Source organism: Camelus dromedarius, chromosome 21 (genome assembly GCF_036321535.1).
Source record: "Camelus dromedarius isolate mCamDro1 chromosome 21, mCamDro1.pat, whole genome shotgun sequence".
Lineage (NCBI taxonomy): Eukaryota > Metazoa > Chordata > Mammalia > Artiodactyla > Camelidae > Camelus > Camelus dromedarius.
In genome coordinates, this window is record NC_087456.1 from 9,325,076 (window position 1) to 9,346,152 (window position 21,077).

Consider the following 21,077-nt stretch of genomic DNA (forward strand, 5'->3'; position numbering starts at 1 on the left):
GCAGGATTCCTACCAGCCTGGAGGGGGTTTCTTGTTTGTTTCTCATTCTGCAATGTCTGCCTTTGGGTGTAAGGAATTTTAAGTTATTGCATTATTCACCACATCCTTTACTGGGGATAGACTGAAAAGGGCTACCATAATCTTGAACAGTGCCTTATACTTTGGAAAAGTCACTTAATCTACATAAATCTCAGTTTCTTCATTTGTCATACTACCTGCCCACCTTTGCGAGGGAACCACTGGGGAGAGGACATAAAGCAACCAGGAGGGATTCATTAAGTTATGCACGGACTTTCACCACTGTCCGTTAGAGTCTTCCATGATGTTTGGGTAGATTCTGGGTGGGACGGCTGTCCTGTCTCCCACCTTTTGCAGGCAGTGGTGGTGTGCTTGTATAAAGAGTATCCATCAGGAAAGACTGGGGCAGCGGGGAAGATCATTTTGAGCAGGTGCAAAAATAGCTGGACAGAAAGAATTCTAGCCTCTGTTCTCCCTCTCTGTGGCTATGTGAACTTGGACCAGTAGCATACTCTTTTGGGGCTGTTAAATTGATTATTTTTAAGATCTCATTCAGTTTAAAATAAAAAAAAGACTGCATGCTTCCTGAGGGCAGGGGCTGCCAAGGGGGTTGCAGTCTCTGCACACTGTCTAGCCTGAGGCTGGGCCAAGATGGATCCTTTGAAACACCATTGTTGATTGCACAACATGGAAACCTGCGGGCCAAGGTTACAGACCCCAGGCTAGACGGAGCCCTGAGCCCTTGGCAACTGTTCCTTCTGGGTCTGGAAAAGCATCCCCTAGGAAGAAGGAAATGACTGTCGTGGGAATCACAGAAAGAATTAGGGAGAGCCCTGCAGTCTGTCCCCTCAGTCCCTTCCTCTCAACCGCAACAGGGAAGAGCAGGCTGACGCATCGCTCCCTGACAGCCTCGTTTCCTTGGAAGAACTGTCCTAGAAACTACATGTGATTTTTTTTTTTTTTTTTGGTAAACCAGGGACTTCCCTTTCCATCCCTTTTTTAGATCCAAAGGGAATAGAGACTCGTATCTTGTGATGCCTTGGCGGTTTGCAGAGAACTGCTGCTCCTGCAGCCGAATGGAGGTGCTACCCTTGTGTTCATGTGTGTATGTGTGTGGGTGCATATTCTTTAGGAAAGGAAACTAGCTTTTATGTTAAGCATGACTTTGAACTCTGGATTATATGGAGTTCCACACAGTAGAAAGGATATGCTTCTCAGGAAGGGAGTGAAGCAATGGTATGCTAGAGCCAGCTCATGAGGGATGCAGGATATCCATCTTTGCATTCAGTGACATTACACTGGTGGCTTGAAATCATCCATGGTGGGAGTATTTACAGCGAGAAAACTGGCAAATGCTTCTAATCAAGGTCTCCCCACCTCCATCCTTCCCTACTGCTACCATTGCCTGCGTTAGTCATTTGTCTAATACCAGCATATTCCTGGAGCCAGTGATGGAAATTTCAGCCATCCTAGAAATGTCAGTGAGAAATCAGCTACTAATTTTTAAATTTTCTACTTCTCTTTCTCATCCCTACACGGTAGGCACAAGTGCCCTGATAAGTCTCAGGAAATCTAGGTTGTAATCCTGTCTCTACCACTGGCCAGCCACGTGACCTTGACATAGCACACAGGCTCTTTGAATGTTCTCATCTACAAAGGGAAAGATGGGACCAGGTAACCGTCAAGCATCCTTCCGGCTCTGAAAGGCCTAGGTTTCAGAGCTTCAGTCTCTTTCCCACTGTCTCCAGGGACTGGTAAGGTTGCAGAGTCTGGGCACAGGTCTAACCCAAGCCAAATTCTGAGAAATGGCAGCAGAAGCCAAAAACTTGCTGGTGATTTTGAATTTCTCTCTCTCCCTCCTGACTCTAGAATTGCCGGACTGTAAGGGAAATGGTTTGCTCTGAGCCTAAGCCCCTGGGATTGGCCAGCCTTTCTTTCTCTCTTCTTTAAATTGTCAGCTATTCCCAAACATCTGCTGCCCCTTTACTTTTGCTCCAAAAGGGAGAGCCCAGAGTGCGGCCTCTCCTTAGAAGCAGCACGGCTAAATGGAAAGCGCTTGGACTAAGAAGTCATATCGGCTGAACTGAGCTCAAATCCCTGCTTTGGCATTTATGGTTGTGCGGATTTAAGTGATTTACTTAGTTTTCATGAGTCTTTGTTTTTCCATCTGTCAAATGGATAATCCTCGCTTTATAGGGTCATACTGAGGATCAAGTGAGATAACCCTCGAATTGGCCAGCACAGCCTTTGGGACAGAGCTGCTGCTCAAAGAGTGAGTCCTGGTCCTCATTCCTTTTCTGGGAACGGAGCTCAAATCTTTATCTGAGAGTTCCATGTGAGTCCAGAGATGATGTTAAAATTAAGCCCTGGGATCTCAGCTTCTTTCAGGCATTCTTAACCCCCTCTAAGGCCACCAAAAGGTCTCTGCATCCCCTGGTCTGGGAGTCCTTGGATTATAGAGATTTTAAGGGGCCCTACCTGTTGTGACCCCCTCACTCCCACACCTGCTATCAAGGCTGCACCAGAAGAACGTGATGATCAAGGGTGGGGGTGATGAGTTAGGGGCTGTTCTCTCCAAGGTCCTGATCCCACCTGCTGTCACCTCTCCCCCACTGCCTTCGCTGCCCTTTTGTTACTAGCCTGGGCTTGTCCCTCTGCAAGCCACTGGAGCCACAGAAGGGTGTCGGCTTCCTCTTCCCTCTGGCTCAGAAGCAGGCAGGAATCAGCAGTTTCCTCCTGACAAGGCCCCCTCTGGGCAGTGGGAACCAGGCCTGACTCTCCAAAGGGATTAACCCTTTCATTTCCTCTCCACTTCTCCCTACTGGTTGGGGCCATTGCCATGCTGTAAAGAACTTTAGAGAATAACTAGTTCAGCCTCCTCATTTTACAAAAGGAAAATTAGAGCAAATAACTGGTTCTTTAGTTAATTAATATGGATAATTATGGCTGTCATGTTTTAAATGATTATTATGTTCCAGGTATTGTGTGAAGTATTTTATATACTTTTTTCTCTTTGATCCTCATAATAACCATAAATAGAGACTACTTATTTCTATTTGAAGAATGAAAAAAAAAAATTACAGCTCAGATCAGCTATATAACTTGCTCAAAGCCACACAGTTTTAAGTGGTAGGACTGATTTTTAAATACAAATCTGTTGGAATTCAAAGCTCATGGCCTTAACAACTGTCCTATTGTACCAAGCAAATGACAGCAGGAACAGGAGCACAGCCTAGATATGATTTGTTTTCTTGCCTTAAGAAGTGGTTTTGGGTCCTAAAAGCAGATACCCTCCACTTAGGATGCTCAGAAGGCAGCTGTATGGATCGCTCGCTTGGTCTCAGATGGTTCCCCAGACTGCAGATCCAGTGCCCTCAACACTTTGCACAGAACTCTCTCTTAGCCCTTGTCACGATCCATAACAGTTAGCTAATAATGGTAAATCTGGCAGGTTAATCTTGTTGCATATTCTCTCATCTGATCATCCCACAACACAGGCATTACAATCCCCATTTCACAGATGATAATGGAGAGATGTTGTTATTTCCGAAGCCCGGAAGCAGCACAGATGGAATCTGAGCTCTGAATCCCAAACTCTTAGGCATTACATTATACTGTCGGCTGTTTTTATCTCTTACTCTCTCCCATTAGATTAGGAGATATCTGAGAGTACTGATTATGTCTTTTTATATTTGCATCCTCAGTGCCCAGTACAGTGCTGGGCACTCAGGGGATCTCCAATACCCTCTTGTGAAGTGGATGGATGAATGGTGGGATGAATGGATGGATGGAGGGTTGTGTAGATGGATGGATGATGGACAGAGAGATGGATGGCTGGGTGAATGTGTGGATCACGGTGACCACTTACATGGCAGCATCCTGACCCTCTGACAAGACAGCACTCACCACTGACTTTCTTGTCTCTGCCATGCTCAAGTCTGGATCCCGAGTTCCCTTTCCTCCCCTCTCTCCCTCTGCCCAGGCTCCTGATTCTTCTTCCCCAGGTTTCAATCTGTCAGTCGGGCTCGACTCCCTTCCCTCTCCTCCAACTTACATATCCACCTGCCTACTTTACTCCCTCACTTGGCTTCACAGTGGCCTAAGGAACTCTACACGCTCAGGATCTGGTGGCTGCTACCTCTGACCAGCCTCATCCCCAGCTGCTCTTTCTCCCACACGCCCTGATCCATCCGCAGTGGCCTCCCTGCTCTTCCTCACACACTCCAGGCACGTCCTGAATTCTCTGCACATGCTGCCCCCTCCCTCTCCCTGGAATGCTTTCCCTAGATACCCATGTGGCTTACTTTCCTCAGCCTTTGCTCAAATGCCACTTTCTCAAAGGATCAGCCCTCTTGGGGACGGCCTCTTCGGCTCCCGGGCTTTATTTTTCCCTCCCGCAGTTGCCACCCCTTGAGAGACTACACGTTTTGTGTGTTCATTTGTCTTCCCTCACTAAGGAAAGCTCCATGAGGGCAGGTAGCTCTGTTGTCAGTTTCACCGCTGAGGCTGGAAGTGCGTACTATAGTGGCTGGTGGGGAGGAGGAACTGGATTATTTATTTGGAATGACTCGTGGGTCAGCAAACATGCCTCATGTGTCTGGTATTATCAGACTCTGTGTTACTGGGGACCACCAGGTGACAGGAGCCTGAACACCGCTCATTTCAGGCGGTGGTGGTCTGGGGGCAGGGTGGGCGATGGGGCACCGGCAGGAAGACCAGCGGCTGGATGCCGCATCCGGGATGGACCAGGTGAGGCCTCCTTACCGCCTTGGTGCACTGCACGTCCTTCCCCAGCAGCCAGTTGAGTTCCAGGTTGCCCTCCCCCTGGTAGCAGGACTGCAGGCGCTCCTTGATCTGCAGGTTGATGGCCCGGATGGGGAAGGCACAGAGGGCAGAGTCATCGGGCGGGTGATGATACTGCTTCTGCCCTTTGGAGAAGATGGCGAAGAGCACATCATCCTGGCTGCTGATGTTGAAGGCCTGGGCCAGGGAGTCCCCGGGTTTGGCCAGGTAAGCGGCCTGCAGGAGGCGGTATTCCACCCCCGCCCGAGTGCAGCCGAAGGGCAGGGACACGTAGGAGTGGAACTTGGGGTCGTCCTTGCAGAGCCGCACGATGCGAGACGTGTAGAACAGGTCGCCGGCGGAGTTGATGGCCACGCCCTCCGGGGTCTCGGGCTGAACCGTGAGGAAGTAGACGAAGCCCCCGCTGGCGAAGCCGTAGATGTAGAAGATGTCAAAGTGGGCGACCAGGGCCAGGGTGTCGGACGGGATCTTGATGAGGGAGGAGACGAAGTCGCTGTGGAGCTCGTAGTCGAGCATCGCGGAGGACTCGGGGTCGCGGGGCAGCTTGCGGCTGGACAGGGTCGGGAAGTAGTCCTGCTTGCCGTCCACGGCCGTGCCGATGAAGAGCTTGCCGTCCTCGCCCTCGGAGCGCACGATCACGCCGTACATCGTCCCCGTCTTGTTGACGCTGGACAGGTAGTGCTCCTTCTTGTGGGACGGCTCCACCAGGATGAAGAGGTCGTCCAGCCGCAGCAGCTTGCAGACCCCCTGGTACAGGCTGCCGCAGGCCAGCAGCCGGTTCTCCGAGTAGTCGATGATCAGCAGCTTGTTGACGTTGTTGGTGAGCGTGAGCACCTCGCTGCAGGGCTGCACGATCAGCGGCGGGTAGCAGGACTTGTTGTCCTCCTCCGGCCCGGTCTTGTGAGCCACCTGGATGGTCAGGTTGCCGGTCAGCTTGTACACGCGGTTGATGGCCCCCACGTACACCGCCCCGGTCCCCCGGTGCACCGTCAGGTGGTTGAAGGTCCAGTCCCGGTTCTCGGAGTGGAAGGTGCTGAACTGGGGCATGCCGGCGGTGGGCGGGGCCAGCAGCACGCAGACCGCGGAGAGCAGGACCACTGGCCAGCCGTCCCCCTCTGCGGCCCGTGGCCAGGGCCTCCTCTGTTCCATTCTGAGCGGGGCGCGGACCAGGAGACAGAGCCTCTGAGCTCTCCTGGACTCCACTTTCCCGGGTGGGCCCTCACATGGTTCTGGAAAACACAAGGCAGAGTGGTGAGATGGAGAATCAATCCTGGGAGAAGTGCACAGGGTTGCTTGACCCAGGTCCCAGTCCTGTCTAGCTCTGAGCCTCTTCCTTCTGTACTTCGGTTTTTCTATTTTTAACAGACTTTCTCCCTCTTCGGGATGCTCAGGGAATCCTATTATCTATTTTGGTCTCCAGCCTTTATGCTGTAAAATACTTCTTTTTTTTTTCTTCTTTACAAAGCATCTCTATTTCTGTCCTCTGCAGACATGGTTTTTATCTGTCAGAGAGGTTAAAAGACAGTTCACCCAGTCAGATGATGCGGGTGTGGGGACCAAAGCCAGTCTCCCCACCCAGTCGCTAGTGTCCTCTGCCTGTCCAGGGGAGATCTCTCCTCTCCCCAGCTCTTCCAGTCAGCTGTTGGGTCTGATATTGCCAATGAAATTCCTTCTTACTTCAGACTTCCATCCCCTCGCACTGCTGGTTTCTTTACTTTTTCATGCTCTGCCCCCCACAGGGAAGGAGAAGAGCTGGTCATCGTGAATAAGTAACTGCCTCTCGCTGCCCCTCAGCCTTGTCCTCTCTAGAAAGAATCATCTCTGACTGTTAGCCCTTCAAATGTGTTCAGAGAGTGGGATACGCTGTGACCAATAGGACTGGGATTGCCAGAGGTGCTATTCAGGAGCCTGAAGAGTCCCAGGGAGAAAGGGAGGACAACCCCCCCCCCCACCATTCTCTGGGACAGGAGGACATCAGCCAGTGCCTCCCCAGTAAGTGGGCTGCCAGGCCCCGGAGGAAATTGCTTCCACTTCTGTGTCTCTGCGGGTGGAGCTGGCTTCCTTGCTCACGGGGACCGGATAGCTGAGTTCAGCTCCAACCACTGGGCCAGAGTTCTGGGTTTGGGAGATGTGAGAGGAGTTGAGGGTCAGTCTCACAGCAGCCACTGATGGGGCCTTGTGACTGTTCCAGCCTCCCACGCACCAACCTCAGGCTGTCAGCCTGCAGTCCCCTGATGAGGACTTTGCTCCCTGCCTGCCCTCCCAACCCCGAGGCGCTAGAGGTTTTCCTCCTTATTCCAAGGAAGTTGCCCAGAGGGGCAAGGTGGGGGGCTCCTGAGAGAGCTTCTAGGGACTCCTGGGTAGGGTGTGCAGAGTGGAGCCTGTCCCATCACTCTGCCAGCCCTGCTCCTGACTTTTATGGCGAGGGAGGGACTGTGGTTGCAGGTAGCAGCAGCAGAGGGCAGCGAGCCCTCTAGCAGAGAAAGCTTTTCTCCAGCTGGACAGATAGTCCGGCATCCTTCTCAGACAAGTCCAGACAGAACTCTGGGCGGGTGAGGCAGCACAAATGGAAACACCCAAGCCAAGGATGCAGAATTTGCTCCAGTGGGGTTTAAGAGAGTCCCCGTCCCTGCACCCTCCCCGTCTGGCTAAACTGGGTTGGAATGAGAACAGATGCCACCTTGGGAATCCGCGTGGTTTTTGGCTCGATATCTTTAGAAACTCTCCCTTGTCCTCCTCAACTGTACATCCCACGCCTGACCCTGGTGCCAGAGGTAGATCCCACCTGACTGCTCTCCTCCAACCAGGCTCCACCGGGGTGTTCTGGGTGACTCATTGGGCCCCAGGCTTCCTTGGAAAGCGGAAGGCAACGGCGGCATGAGGCCCAGGCTGACCTCAGCGACTCTGACACAGCCCTTCCGGCCCCACGCGCTCACCGGCAAAGCCTCCTGACAGACAGGGCTCTCGGTTTGAAAATCAGAGGTTATTTTTAGCTATGTCCTGGGGCCGGTAGCAGGACGTGAATTCCTCAAGAGGAGCTGTGGAAAGGAAATAACAGAATCCTCACATTCTCCAGCTGGGGACAGGGAGCTGCAGGAGGCTGCGCTGTCTGTGCCCCTGTCCCTGGGCAGGAAGGCTCCTTTGCCGACAGGTGGAGGGAGGGCAGCCAGAGGATTATAGTCATCACCACCCTGCACTTGGAGTTTGGCCTTTTAGAAAGTATTCTCTGAGCTCTGGCGTTGAGTTGGTGGGCGGCACACTCCAGCCTCCCCTGTAATGTACAGGCTCATGTATGCTTAGCCCCGGGGTGGAGGAAGGAGGTTCCAGCAGGTAGCAGAGAGTAACACCAAAGGACACGGTGTGAGGTTAAGGTCAACTGTCTCACCTCCCCGCCCAGTATCCTCCAGAGACCCAGTTTGAATACAGAGTGGCTTCTGTTGTTAGGCAGAATTTGGGACCTTGGGCAAGTCATGTCTCATCTCCCATTCCAGTAGAATAGGGTAATTACGGTACTGACCTGTCAGGGTGTCATGGGAGTGAATGAGATAATGTGGGCAAACCTCTTAGCATGGTAGCTGGCACTCAGTGAATGCTCAGCTTATCCTAGTTGTTATTATTATCATGGAAACCTCCCCAGGAGACTGAATTTCAGGAATCCCGCCAGAGCTCCTGACTTCTCTTTTTGCTCGTATTCATCCTTTCCATGGGAATGAACGCTGTGGATAGACCTTTGATTCCCCTGCCTTCCCTGTTCCAGTGAAGGGGCTCAAACTGGGAAGCATGTGTCAGAGGAAAGAGGCTAGAGCCAAGGTGATCATCCCTACCAACCTACTGCACAGGTCCTAACATAGCCTCTCTGCATCCTGCAGGGAGGCTTGTAGAGGCGCAGGATCTGGAGAGTTGAACTCTGAATGGGAAAATTGGCCTGGCGGCCAGAAGGCATGAAGTCATAGGGTAGGAGGCAGAGTGGGGAACTCAGGGAGCCCTGGATTCAAATCCTGCCTGTGTCACTCATGGATTGTATGGCTTAGCATCAACCTGAGCCTATTTCTTGATCTAGAAATAAAGGGTATTGGAATTAACCAGTTTGTAAGATTTCCTTCTTCAGACAAAATGATACCCTGAAGCTTGCTTGCTTCTAGAGCCCATGACTGGAATACAGCTGAAGTCCTTCTGTCCAGCCGGGTAAAGCTGGTGAAGTCAGGAGTTCTCAATAGGCCACTAGTTGGGTTGCTTTCCTCTCACCCCTAGATCGGCATCCACTCTGTGACAAACTGCTCCTGGTGAATTCCAGGCACATTCAGTCCGTGGGGCTTTAGGGTCACCCTTTTGGGAACAGCAGGCACCGGAGCACCGGGGTTAAGAGGAGACATGGTCTCCTGCAGTGCAGGGGTGGCAGGCGAGGTTTGCGTTCTACCTCAGAGTGTGGCTTTCACAAGGACCACTGACTTCAACAGCAAGTTGAGAGCCTCTGTCTTTCCATGCCAAGGCTGATGTTACCAGGTCATGCAAGGATCAAGCCTCCTGTCTGAATTCAGACTAAGGGAGAAGGGCACCCACCTGTGTACCTCTCTGATGAGAGGCGGTGTGGTGGGATGGTCAGATGCCTGAGCTCTGAACTTAGATGCTTGGATTCAAACAGAGGTAACAACTGTGTAAACCTGGCCAAGGTACTGAGCTGTTCCGTGATACTATCTCACTATTTCTATAAGATGAGCTTAGCACTAGTATCTACCTCATAGGATTGTTATGATGAAGTCAGTACATATAAAGCACTTAGAACAATGCCCAGCCCATTAGAAGTGTTCGAGATTCATTAGCCTTTACTAGTAGTAATTTACTGGTCAATATTCCCAACTCTTCATTTCCATCCATTCTCTGGTCTTAGAATGAATTTTCCATCCTCAGTTTGGTAGAAGCCAGGGAACACAGGCTATGACTTTGCATACCTAGCATTTCCTAACCCCAATTTTCCACTAGTGTCAACCTCAGGGGTTTTTTCAGTGCCTCCTTCTTCCTGTCCCTTCTCCTCGTGAAGTCACTGTGTCACATGCATTCTCGAGAGCCAAACTTGCCTAGTCTCTGTTCTCCCACCAGTTTCCCTCTCCCCAGGTCTCAAAGCAGGACGTGTGCCCTGGGAGATTCACTCGCCCTATCAGTAAAGCACACAGAGCGCTCCTGATGCTGAGGAGAGGACGCACTTGGCTCTCGGGGAAGCAAGTGTCACTAAATATTTTATCTGGAGGGCCTGGTGACGCCTTCTCCCCGATCGGGATTCAGGAGGCAGGTGTGGGTGACAGCTAGTGAAGGCATCTCTACCTCCCTGATCAGCTGCTGCAGGTGGCAGGGGCCACGCAGGGAGGAAAGACAATCAGGCACTTCCAGCTCAGCTCAGGGCAGGATTCTCTCCTCCCTGCGACCCGCTCTGTTGCCTTTTTCAGGAGAGCTGAGTGCATGTACCTCTATGTTTACTTGGCCTCCTTTATGGCAAAAGAAAGGAGGAAGATGAGGAGGTAGGAAGGGTCGGGATGGAATTTTGCCAGATTGAGTCAGAGTTCATAATGGTAGAGCTCCCAAGTGTGGACCCATCCATAGCTTCACTGTCACCACTGTCTGCATCACCACCGTCACCACCACCACCTGCCCCAGCCTGGCTGTGACATTTCTCATAACAATAGCAGTAAAAGGGGCCTATTATTATGACTGCACCTACCAGGTGGCTCACAGCCAGCACCCCGAGGAGCCAGATGGTGACAGAGAAAAGGAAATTCTTAGAAGAAGGGCTGTCCTGGCATTCACCCCAACCTCACTCCCCTCCCAGGGCAGAGAGAAGTCCGTCCTCTCCCTCAGCTCTCCCTTCTAATTAGCGACACCTTTAAAGCAGGAATTCAAAGCCATCGCTAGAGGAGACTAAAAGATCACTCCAATCCACCTCTCTTTTTTAAAATGAAGAAACAGAGGCCCATGGAAAGAAAACAAATTTTCCAAGGTGGCCCAAAATGACTCAGGGACAGGCTGCGATCAGAACCTAGACCTTGTGACCAAAGGCCGTACTTCCTCTGCAAAAGGGTCCTGGGTGGGTCAGTCATGTCCTGCCTCCTCCAGGCTGCCCTGTTTCAGGAAAAGAAGGTGCCTTTTGATGGTGGTGGCCCCAGGATGAGCAGAAGTGAGCCTGGTGCTGAGCAGGGACAGTGAGGTGGTGTGCAGAGCAGACCCGAGGAGGCGCGGGATTAAGGAGAATGAAGGGGAGATCAGACTGGCTCCCCTCTGCGTTGGGGGACGGGGAGTGACCTCCTCCAGGCCCCGGCAGGCTCAGGCAGTCCTCACACACAGGAGTGGCACCTACATTGTGACCTGGGGGCTTGGGGGTCCCGTGCCATTATCCCTCTGGGTTGTGGACAACCTCATAGACAGGTCAGATGTAATATCTAAGCGTAGGCAGCTTCTTTTTCTCAAAGAGTTAGAAATGGAGCAGAAAGGACTAAAGTAAGATGTCAAGGAGGACATCCTGTCTAGAGAAGTTCCCTGGGGCATGTGGCCCAGAAGGCTATGAAATATTCTGACGTTGGATTTTCCCGACAGCTGTTTCAGAATGCGTTTACCCAACGGCAGGGGACTGGTCCCAATGACCTGAGGAGGCTGCCTCGGGTGTAAAATTTCCATGGATTGAAGTCTATGAGGATAAAATGTTGAAATGAAATGTGCGATTCTGGGGCCCCAGCGCGCCCCTTGTGGGTGGAACAATCCTGAAGGCCCCGTCCTAATGTCATTAGCGCGCTTGTACATGCAAACATTCCCAGTGTCACTCTGTCTAACAGCGACCTCGGAGGTAGTTCAGACACGTTGGGTAGCACAAGGTGAGCGAGAGGGTGAGCGCAGAGGCCCCGGGTAATGCCGACAGCTGAAAGGCCTCAATTAGAGTGAAAGGAGTTATCTGGTATTTAAATAATTATTAGATGGAAGGAATAATCATGGGTTTGAGCTGATTTTTTTCCCCACTGTCACCCTGATGGTGTCTATAATATTATTATTCAAATGCCCATGCTTCTCATTGAGAAGAGACCACGAGAGAGTGGGGGAGGGGGGTGGGCAGGGAGGGGGTGGGAGAGAGACTCATTTAATCTCCATGTGACAGGGCTGCAGGAGGCACGATTAGTCTTTTTCTTATTTCAGCTGTCACTCAGGCACAGTCGCCCGAGATTGTTATTAGCGTATTTTATGCACACGATTTAAAGGCAAAAGGGGAGGGGGTGCGGGGAGAGCGACAGTTTTCTACAGAAAATAGCACGACCAAAGGAACAATTTAGATGTCACTGCTATACCAGCTGCGTTTGCTTCATTAATCAAATGTCATTTTTGCCCCAGACTCTGTGCTGTTACGTGAAGCCAAGTGGCTACACCTCACCCCGGAGCGAGAGAGAAGGAAGGTGAGGAGAGACCGAGGAGCAACATGGACCTCTGCCCACATTTGGCATCTTTTCTGAGAAGGTCAAATAGGTGATGCTGTGTCCCCCTCCCCCCCAGGGTGGGTCAAGACAACTTTGGGTAATAATGTCGACCCTGTCACTTTTTCTCACTATGGGAAGGGACAGCCTCTACTTGTCCTTATGTGCATTTTTTTTTTCTTTTTTGCAGGTGGATAAATCAGATCCAATCTCCAATAACCAAGGAGGAAGGGAAGGAAATTCGAGGAGGCCTTGACATTGATCAGCAGTAAGGGAAGAACCCATATTCCAGGTGCTGAGGCGTGAGGGGCTGCTGCCCAGAGCAGCGTGTGGCTCTCAGCTCCGGCAAAGGGAGGGAGCAAGGCCTCGCATCCCACATGAGTGCATGCCAGCAGTGGGCTCTCTGCCTCCCAGATGGCACAGTGGGCAAGTCGGGGGACAGGGGACGTGAGGGGCTGGGCCTTGGCATGAAAGGCAGGCTAGCAAATGTTATGGATTGAATCGTGTACCTCTAAAATTCATGTATTGAAGCCTTCACCTACACTACCTCAGAATGTGGCTGCATTCAAGACCGGGCCTTTACAGAGGTAATTAAATCAAAATGAGATAATTAGGGTGGGCCCTAATCCAAATGCACTGGGGTCCTGATAAAAAGGGGACATTTGGACACAGAGACAGGCACAGAGGGAAGAGACACAGGGAGAAGACAGCCATCTGCAAGCCCAGGAGAGAGGCCCGGAATCCTGTCCCTCCTCGCAACCCTCAGAAGGAGCCAGCCCTGCTGGCATCTTGACTTCTGGCCCCCAGAACTGTCAGGCCATTAACTTCTGGTGTTGAAGCCACCCGGGAGGGGGTACTTAGTGACAGCAGCCCGAGCAAACTAATGTGGCTGGGAGGAGCGCTGCCCTCCACCACGTGGGCTTAGGAAGTGTGCTTTTGAAGAAAGCGTGTGTGCATACGTGTGCGAGCACGTGTGTTTGTGGCGAGGGGTTGAAGCCATCACAGGGCCAACACGCTTCGGGATGCAGACCTCTTAACACCCCTGTGAGCCCCGAAGGCAGCAGACAGGCTTTCTCCTTCACCCAGCTAGAAGCCGTGGCCCCGGGAATGCACTTGCGCTGCCTCTCGCAGCTCTGGGCCCGGGGGGGCTTAGGCCTGGGGTTTGCCAGTCTCTCAGCTCTCTTGCTTCTTGCCCTGTGGAAAGTTCCTGTCCATTTTGCCTCCCCTGCCTGCTTCTGCTCTGGCCCAGAAGAGTCAATGTGTCACTTGCAAGACCCCAAGAACATCAGGGGATATTTTGTGACTCCCCCCATTCCCACCCCGGCTCCTGCTCTGGCCTGTCCGGGGGCCACTGCCCTTTCATGCCAGGAAGGGCTTTCTGCTGGTTTTTTTTTTCCCAGGTCTCCCAGTGGGCTCTGCTCGAGCCCTGGAAACCGCACCAGCTCTCCCAGGGCCTTAGCAAAACATGCAATGTTTGTCCTGTCCGCTCACAGGCTATAAAAGTTTGGAGTTGTCTCCCTGAATTATGAAGGGTTCCAAAGACAGGCGCTCATTTGAGGGGTTGCAGAGGGGAGGGGCTGGGCTCCTTTCTGGGGCGCTGGCTGGGCTGGCCTGGTCAAGTCAAAACAAGATTCATTACCCTGGGGCCGGGAGCAGGGAGATACACCGCCTGACCCTGCGGACCTGCCCCATATGTCACGGGCCTGTCAGAAATCTCCCAGAATTCCTTTTATTATCTAAAGGTCGCCACCCGGGCAGCGCGGAGAGGGCCCGTGGTATAAACTAAACTACAAGAGCAATCAATTTCAAGCAGCTGCCGCCCGCCACTCCTCCCCCTCTCCCCCCTCCGTGGGCTCTGCCCGCTTCAACCCCCTCTGGGGCACGGCTGCCTTGCCATGGCCACCTCACCCCTGGGGCAGAAAGAATTTCTGCAGATTAGCAGGGCTCTGAGGCATCAAGCAGCAAGCCCCAGGATCGTGCCTGTCCTTTGCACTATGGGGCTCCTGGAAAGGTCACCCCACTGCTCCCCTGACTCTAGAGGGACCCTGCCTACAACCATCCTAGTAGTGGGGTTGCTTTGCTGGTAGACTCTATGGAATTACAGGACAGGAAGAGGAATTCTCACGCTCCTTCCAAAGTCTGGCAAAGGAATAAAAGTGGGGCTATGGCTTTGCTAAGTCAAGTCCAAGTTCATGTTAGGAGATCTCATGCCTTAAGGGCCACAAGTAGCATCATTACAGCAACTACCATTCGTTTTCTACCACAAAAATTACAAAGATGAGCCGCTATTACTATTGTTATTCATTAACCACCTGCCACATGGCACACTGGGCTGTATTCTTTGCATATGTAATGGATAATTTTAAGGTTATTCTGCAAGTATTTATCTGTCTATTTCGCAGGTGAATAAATGGACAGTCAGGAAGGTTGAGTACCTAGACTTGCATCATTCCACAGGGAAGCAGAATTTTCTGACACCTATGCTTTCCCCATATTCCACATTGCCTAGATACTTAGAATTTAGTTTTCAAACCAACCCCCTTGTCCTTGGTCTGGGAAGATCATGAGAATGTTAAGCAAGACTTGGCAAGTACTTTACTTTAGAGGTCAAAACTCAAGGCTCCCATTTTATTTTGGTAAAGGAGCAGGGCTTGGGGGTTGGGGGTGGCAAGGGCTGAGTTATCCATTACAAGGTGGAATCCAGGGATGTTTTGTGGCAAGAGGTTTGCTGTCTGTCTGTTACTTTTCAGAGAAATTCCAAATGATCTTTCCAAGGAGCCTGGAAGTGTCTCTCTTGCCTTCTCACTGATCCTGACCTTGCAAGGAAGAACCAGGGACTCTGAGGGAGGGAACACAGCAGGAGAGCAAGACACGGGGTAGAAAATGCCCAACTAAGTGGTTAAATAAATTACAGTCACTCCACATAATGGCATATTATGCTGCCATTAACTGGAATGTTTTCAAAGACTCGTGACACAGCTCCAATTCTCAGCGGTGGGAGGGAAAGGGAGGAAAAAGAGGGGAGGGTAGAAAAAACAAAGCCCCAGACCTTCATCTCAGCTCTCAGGCAGTGGACTGGCCCTAAACACCACTTACTTTCTGGGAAGGGAAGCTGTCCTGTCTTTTTCCTCTTGAAGAAGCATTTTAATGGCCCCGAGGGGTCCCCGGGTGAGAGAACTTCCTGTTTCTCTTGCAGATCCTCCTGCCTTTCTGCCCCGGGGGCTCCCATGGTGACCACTGAAGGGCTCCAGGAACAAGGAGGCTCCCCATCGCTGCTGCCTTGTCCTCACATCAGGAAAAGTGGCCATTAGTGCCAGATCAAGGTGCATTTTTTTTTAATTTCCCAGAAGTCTGGATTCCCCAAAGTTCAAAAGAGTAGTCCTCTTTACCAGCAAGTCTGGTGCTGCCTCCCTGAAAATGCACATGAAAGACAGTCACAGAGGCACCATCCAGATGTTCCACCGAGACGGACCCCGGGGAAGGTCACTGGCAGCTAAGATTCAGCAGTAGATTTCCTGCAAAGTGTGCTTTGTACTCCTTCATTTCTTGTGCATCAGACCCCTTGACTAACTTTGCCAGGCACGTGGCCAGAGTACGAGATCCACCCACAGAAACATCTTCCGTGGTTCCCTGCTGCTGCCCACATAGACTCGGGACTGCTAAGTGCCCCGAGTTCAAGTCCCCCCAAGCTGGCTCTTCTGTCTTTCTCTAGCCTCCCTTCCTACCTGGTCCAGAGTGACTCCACTCCCAACAAACTGAGTCATTCACCGAGTGTCCAAAACACCCTGCATGGTTTTAATTCTGTGGTCCCCTCTCCGTGGAATGCCCACTTTCTTCTTTGCCCATCCAAACCCCATCCATCCTTCAAAGCCTCGCAAAACCTCTAGGACCTCCCCGCCCCAACCACCTGCTTCTCCTCCTAAGTCAGTTAAAAACGGCCTTGCAGCATTAGCCCTCTTTTTTATGTGACTATGTCCTCTCTCCCCATTGAATTAGAGGCTCTCTGAGGGCACCTTTGGCATCCTGTGCAGGGGTATCACGCAGCCTTTCACTCAGGACCTCACTCAGGCTGAATGATGGAGAGGAGGGCGTGGGGGGAGTGTTCATGTGTTTCCCCACCTGCTTGGCTACCTACCCTAAGACAGGGCTTGAACCAACACTTTGGCTCAACGATTTGTCATAACTGATCTGTGGGAGGCAGTGAAGAAGGGAGTGCACCACTTGGGAAGGATCCTGGCTGTTGTTCATCTTGAGCACTGGGTGAAGAGCAGATGTCACTGGCTGGGTGGATAAGGTGGGGAGAAGGATGGAGAAGAGTGGGAAGATGCCAGCTCTCCCTTGAAGAAAGCCCAGTGCGGACAAGGCTCGTGCAGGAAAAGTCTTGGCAAGAGAGATCCAAAGCCACGAATCATATACTCTCACCCATCACATAAAAAGCATGTAATAATAAAGGGCCAACTGACAACAGAAAGTGATCCAGAGCGGAGTGGGTGGGGTGAGAGTCCCCTGGGAAGGTTTCAGAGCAGGACTCCTCCGTGAGGAGGTCAGATGCACTGGGACACATCTTGCTGAGCAGCAGGTGCAGAGGAAAGGCTATGGGCTTTGGAAACGGACCCGAGTGCATGCAAGTCTCGCTCCACCACTCACTACTTCATTGACCTTGAACGTGTTATTTAACCTTTCGGAGCCTTAGTTTCCTCAACTGTAAAAGGACACCTCGCAGTGTTGTGGTGAGAATCATTGAGAAAATGAATGTGAACGTGTTTTGTAAACACCACAGCTTTGGATAAACACCAGTTATTCTTGTTTCTGTTTTTGGAGAAACACTGCACAAGGGCATCATCTCCTTGGCAGCAAAGGTTGCCCTGGATGGTGGCGATGACGGCTGAGGGCCCTGTTTCAGCCAGAAGATGAGGTGATTCTTGAGTGTGGAGTGTGGAGATCTAGCTCCCAGCTCTCCAGTCCCAGGCCTTTGGGGAGGAACTGGGTGCTGCTGGTCCCTAGTGGCCGTCCCCCCAACCCCCTCAGCCCCAGCTGCCAAGGGCACCACCTTCTCCTCAGAGCCCTGAGGGTGACTGAAGGCTGCTTCTGCCACTCCAGGTGATTCAGCCTGGTGCCCTTGGCAGGAAAGAGGATGGACAGGAGGAAAGAGGAAAGCTGGCCCAGGGGAGGAGGAAGAGATGCTCAGAACCGTTTGCATGGGCTGAGTGCCGCATTCTGGGGGCTCTTCCCATACTGGGTCTGGTCAGCACATGGGATGGAATGCCCCTCCTGTATCTTCTCTGTCTCTCCTTCTTTCTCTGCGGGGATTTTCTGAACCAACAGCCAGCCTTGGAATAAAAAGCTGTAACTCCTTTTTATGAGGAAGCTTCTTAAGGAGGCTGTCTCCACCCTGTACCTTCCCACCTTCCTTTTCTGTTATTTTTTTCTCTTTGTCTGAGACTCTGAGCTCCTGCAGGAAAGATCCCTGAGCTGTCACACAGCCTTTCTTAAGCAACAGGCGTGTTCACACTGGTGCACACGGAGTGAGGGAACTGCAGTGGCACCGGATAAAAGGGACATGTGGGGACTCCAGGCCAAGGTCTGTCTGCTTATGGTGCTTGTCTGGGCCAAAACCCACATGTACACCGCCTCGAGGACCCTTAGAACCTGGGCAAGTGGGGAGGGAGAAGAGACTTTTGAGGTCCTTGTGGCCCTCCAGCGAGGGAAAGTGGAGGGTACGACTATCAGAGAGGCTGACCGGGGAGAAGAATGTGCTGGAGGGAAAGCTGGGGGCACGCAGACCGGTGCAGCGTGGGGCCACCTGGGCGGGAGATGAGAGGGACTCCTGAGTGAGGATCTGGCCCCTGATGATGAATGGGGTGTGAGAGAGGAGCCTGGAAAAGGGTAAACAGCCAGGAGGGAAGCAGGAGGGAGGGAGGCGGGAGGAGAAAGAATGCTGAGGTCAAAGAGCAAAGAAAACGCTCCTGGAGTGATTGATTCAAGATCCAACATGTTGCACAGCCCAGCGAGCGAGCGGGAGCACGTGTGCTCAGGGACAGCCGTGCTCGGACACCGCCTCCCCTCCCGCGGCCCCCGCCAGGCAAGCAAGTCTGTTTCCCCAGACCCCTGCTGTGCCCTCTGGAAAACCTTTCTTCTGATGTTTTGTTCTGAGTCTCCAAGGGACCCCTGCTGTAGTATCAACTAGTGTTTCTGCAGGGATCTTAGCGTTTACTAAGAATTTCACACACGTTGTCCCATGAAGGGACCCCTCACGCCAGCCTGTGAGGGAGGGGACATCACCACTTCACAGGTGAGAAGACTTGGGTAGATGGGAGGTGAAATATTTTGGCCAAGGGTACCTGATGCGGAAGTGGGCCTGGGGCTGGGGGCTCTGGGAGTTCCATGTGTCCCCCTGCTGCTCTGCAGCCTGGAGTTGTAGGGGCCACTGAGTGATATCACTGAGGACAGACCACTTACTCCGGAGACCGCTGTCCCTGCAGGCTGGCCAGGCTCTGGCCATCCCTGTGATATTGTCACCACTCTTTTGGAATGAGGGTGTAAGGAGCTCAACACAGACTTGAGTTCTCAAGGATGCCCTGTGAGGGAGGAAGAGGCCTGGCTGGAACCTTGCGGCCCACCATGCAATGCCATGCGGCTTCTGCTCAGCCCTGGGGAGGGGCTGAGGACTGGAGACAGTCCAAGGGCTGGCGCAGGTGGTGGCAGATGGAAAGAGCCCAGGAGCATGGCTTCCTAGGGAGAGAGGCTGGGGTGCAAAGTCCCCTCCGCACCCATCCTGATCTTACCTCCTCCAGGCAGAAAACTATTTGTCAACTCCCCTTCGGAAGACCTTGTTTCCAGTCCCTGCAGTGGCTGCAGGAGAGCGCAGGCAGCTCCTCCCTGACTCTGACTTGCTCTCTGCCCTGACTCTGTGGCGCTCCAAGCCCCAGCCCTGGCAGATCACTGATTAATTCAGAGCTGTTTAATAACCCTTCTATTTCGATGAAACAAGCTGTCTCGTTTTCTTTATTTTTAACACCGACTTTCGTTTCTCTGCTAAGCATCTTACTGTCATTTAAATTTCTCTGTCTCCAACCAAGCTGATAATAGACTGGAGGGAGCAGCTGCTTCCGTCCTGTTTATGACAATGATTAGAAGTTAGAGCGTGCAGGCAGAGCTGCCCAGGCCCCGTTCACACGGGGACTGCCCCTGCTTGTAGCGGGAGAGCTCATTTCAACGTGATGAGGGCAATCCCGGCTCCGGGGGAGCCCAGGGCTTACCCCGGCCCAGCCTTCCTGGCACCCCGCTCCGAGGAGAGCCCTTGTCGGGGAAGCTGTGAGAACCAGTTCTATTTACTGTGGAATTAAGGCTGGCGGCTGCGGGTCATTCTCTGGGACCTGACACTCAATGTCGGTTCTCGATAGAGCCTTTTTCCACCATTGAATTCACTGAGCAGCAGCCGGAAAGACTCCAGGGGATGTGGATGGGGGTCTCAGCCATCCCCTATGATGCCTTTCTGCTCCACACGGGAATCCCTTCTGGACATCTGGTCATCATCTTCCAACCTCTGCTTGAATTCGCCAAATGCTGGAGAGCTCATTCGCTCCCTAGGTCGCCCCTTCCAGGCTACATGGCTCTGGTTAATCTCTCTTTCCTGGGCTCCTGCATTCCTTATATTTAACGTATATGACCATTGCTTGTGTGCCGTTTTTCCCTGCCACACTGCAAGCTCCTCGAGAGCCAGGACAGCCACTTGTCTCCCTCCCATAACACCTGGCACATAGTAGATATTCGGTAAACATTTGTTCACTCAGAGTAAATTATGTTGCACTAACTTCACTCTCCTTGCAAGTAATGTACCTCTCTTCTGCCTGGGCGGGCTCCCGGGGAAGCACCTTGGTTTTCTCTACCTGGACAAGTGTTTCAGGAGCCAGGGCCTGACTTTTTCTACCAGGCCCAGAGTGACTACACAGCTGGTGGAAACCTTGGCCAAGGAGGCTGGGAAGCAGGCAGCGGAAGCCAATCAGGTGGCCTGGACCAGGTCCCCTGGATCCTAGTCCTGCCTCCCGTTGCCTCTGGGTGGGCCACGGCTGCTTCAGAAGGCTCGCAGGTGCAGGGGGGCAAACCCTGGCCGGCCCCTGCTGCCGCCTCCCGCGCCGGCAGCCTCCCAGCCAGCAGTCCGCAGGCAGCTGCTCGGGTCATTGTCTCACCCTCTTCAAATGGTGAATGCCGAGTGTACAGAGACCGACACGCAAACAGTGCCCACACTGCCTCCGGGGAGGGAGGGGCGGCCGGGCCTTGCCAGGGCCATTGACTCTGCAAATAGCAAGGCCTGCTGTGGATGAAGGAAAGCTGGTTGGAGCTATTTGTTGTGCGGGGTGGGGGGGGGGTGCTTTCTACATACACTGCCATGGAAAGGCATTGGGGTGTCCTAGGGCCTGCAGACTGGCAGCGCAGGGGAGGGGTCAGTTCTCAAAACCACCTGCTCAAATCCAAGGGAGAGAGATGAGAGAGATGGGGACATCCCAGGGCACAGGGTCGGGGAGCCAGAGACGGGACAGAGAAGGTAGCCACGAGGGCAGAGGACGGAGTGCACTGGGCCAGGCTGGGGCAGACAGACCTCCTCACCAGCGGACAGTGTGACTAGCCACTCGCTGTGTGACAGAGGGCAATCCACTCTCCCAGGCTGTGCTTTCGCATCTATTATGTGGGCCTGGGTAAAAGCTGCTATCAAATACTCTGAAACAGTTCTCAGGTATGCTACACAGAACACCTATTCTTCTGTAATTCAAATTGTTTTCTTAATACTGTTTTCGAGAAGAAAATCAAGGC

At 52.5% G+C, this 21,077-nt stretch overlaps 1 protein-coding gene across 3 annotated transcripts in view; it reads right to left on the reverse strand.

Moving 5' to 3' along the window:
* Positions 1-21,077, reverse strand: part of PLXNA2 (plexin A2) — a 203,130-nt gene that overhangs the window by 172,271 nt on the left and 9,782 nt on the right. For all 3 annotated transcript variants that reach the window (XM_031438650.2, XM_064477145.1, XM_064477146.1), the window contains exon 2: positions 4,783-6,050. In XM_031438650.2, coding sequence (XP_031294510.2) covers positions 4,783-5,970 — 1,188 coding nt within the window. In that variant the 5' untranslated portion in view covers positions 5,971-6,050. The remainder of the gene's footprint in view (positions 1-4,782; positions 6,051-21,077) is intronic.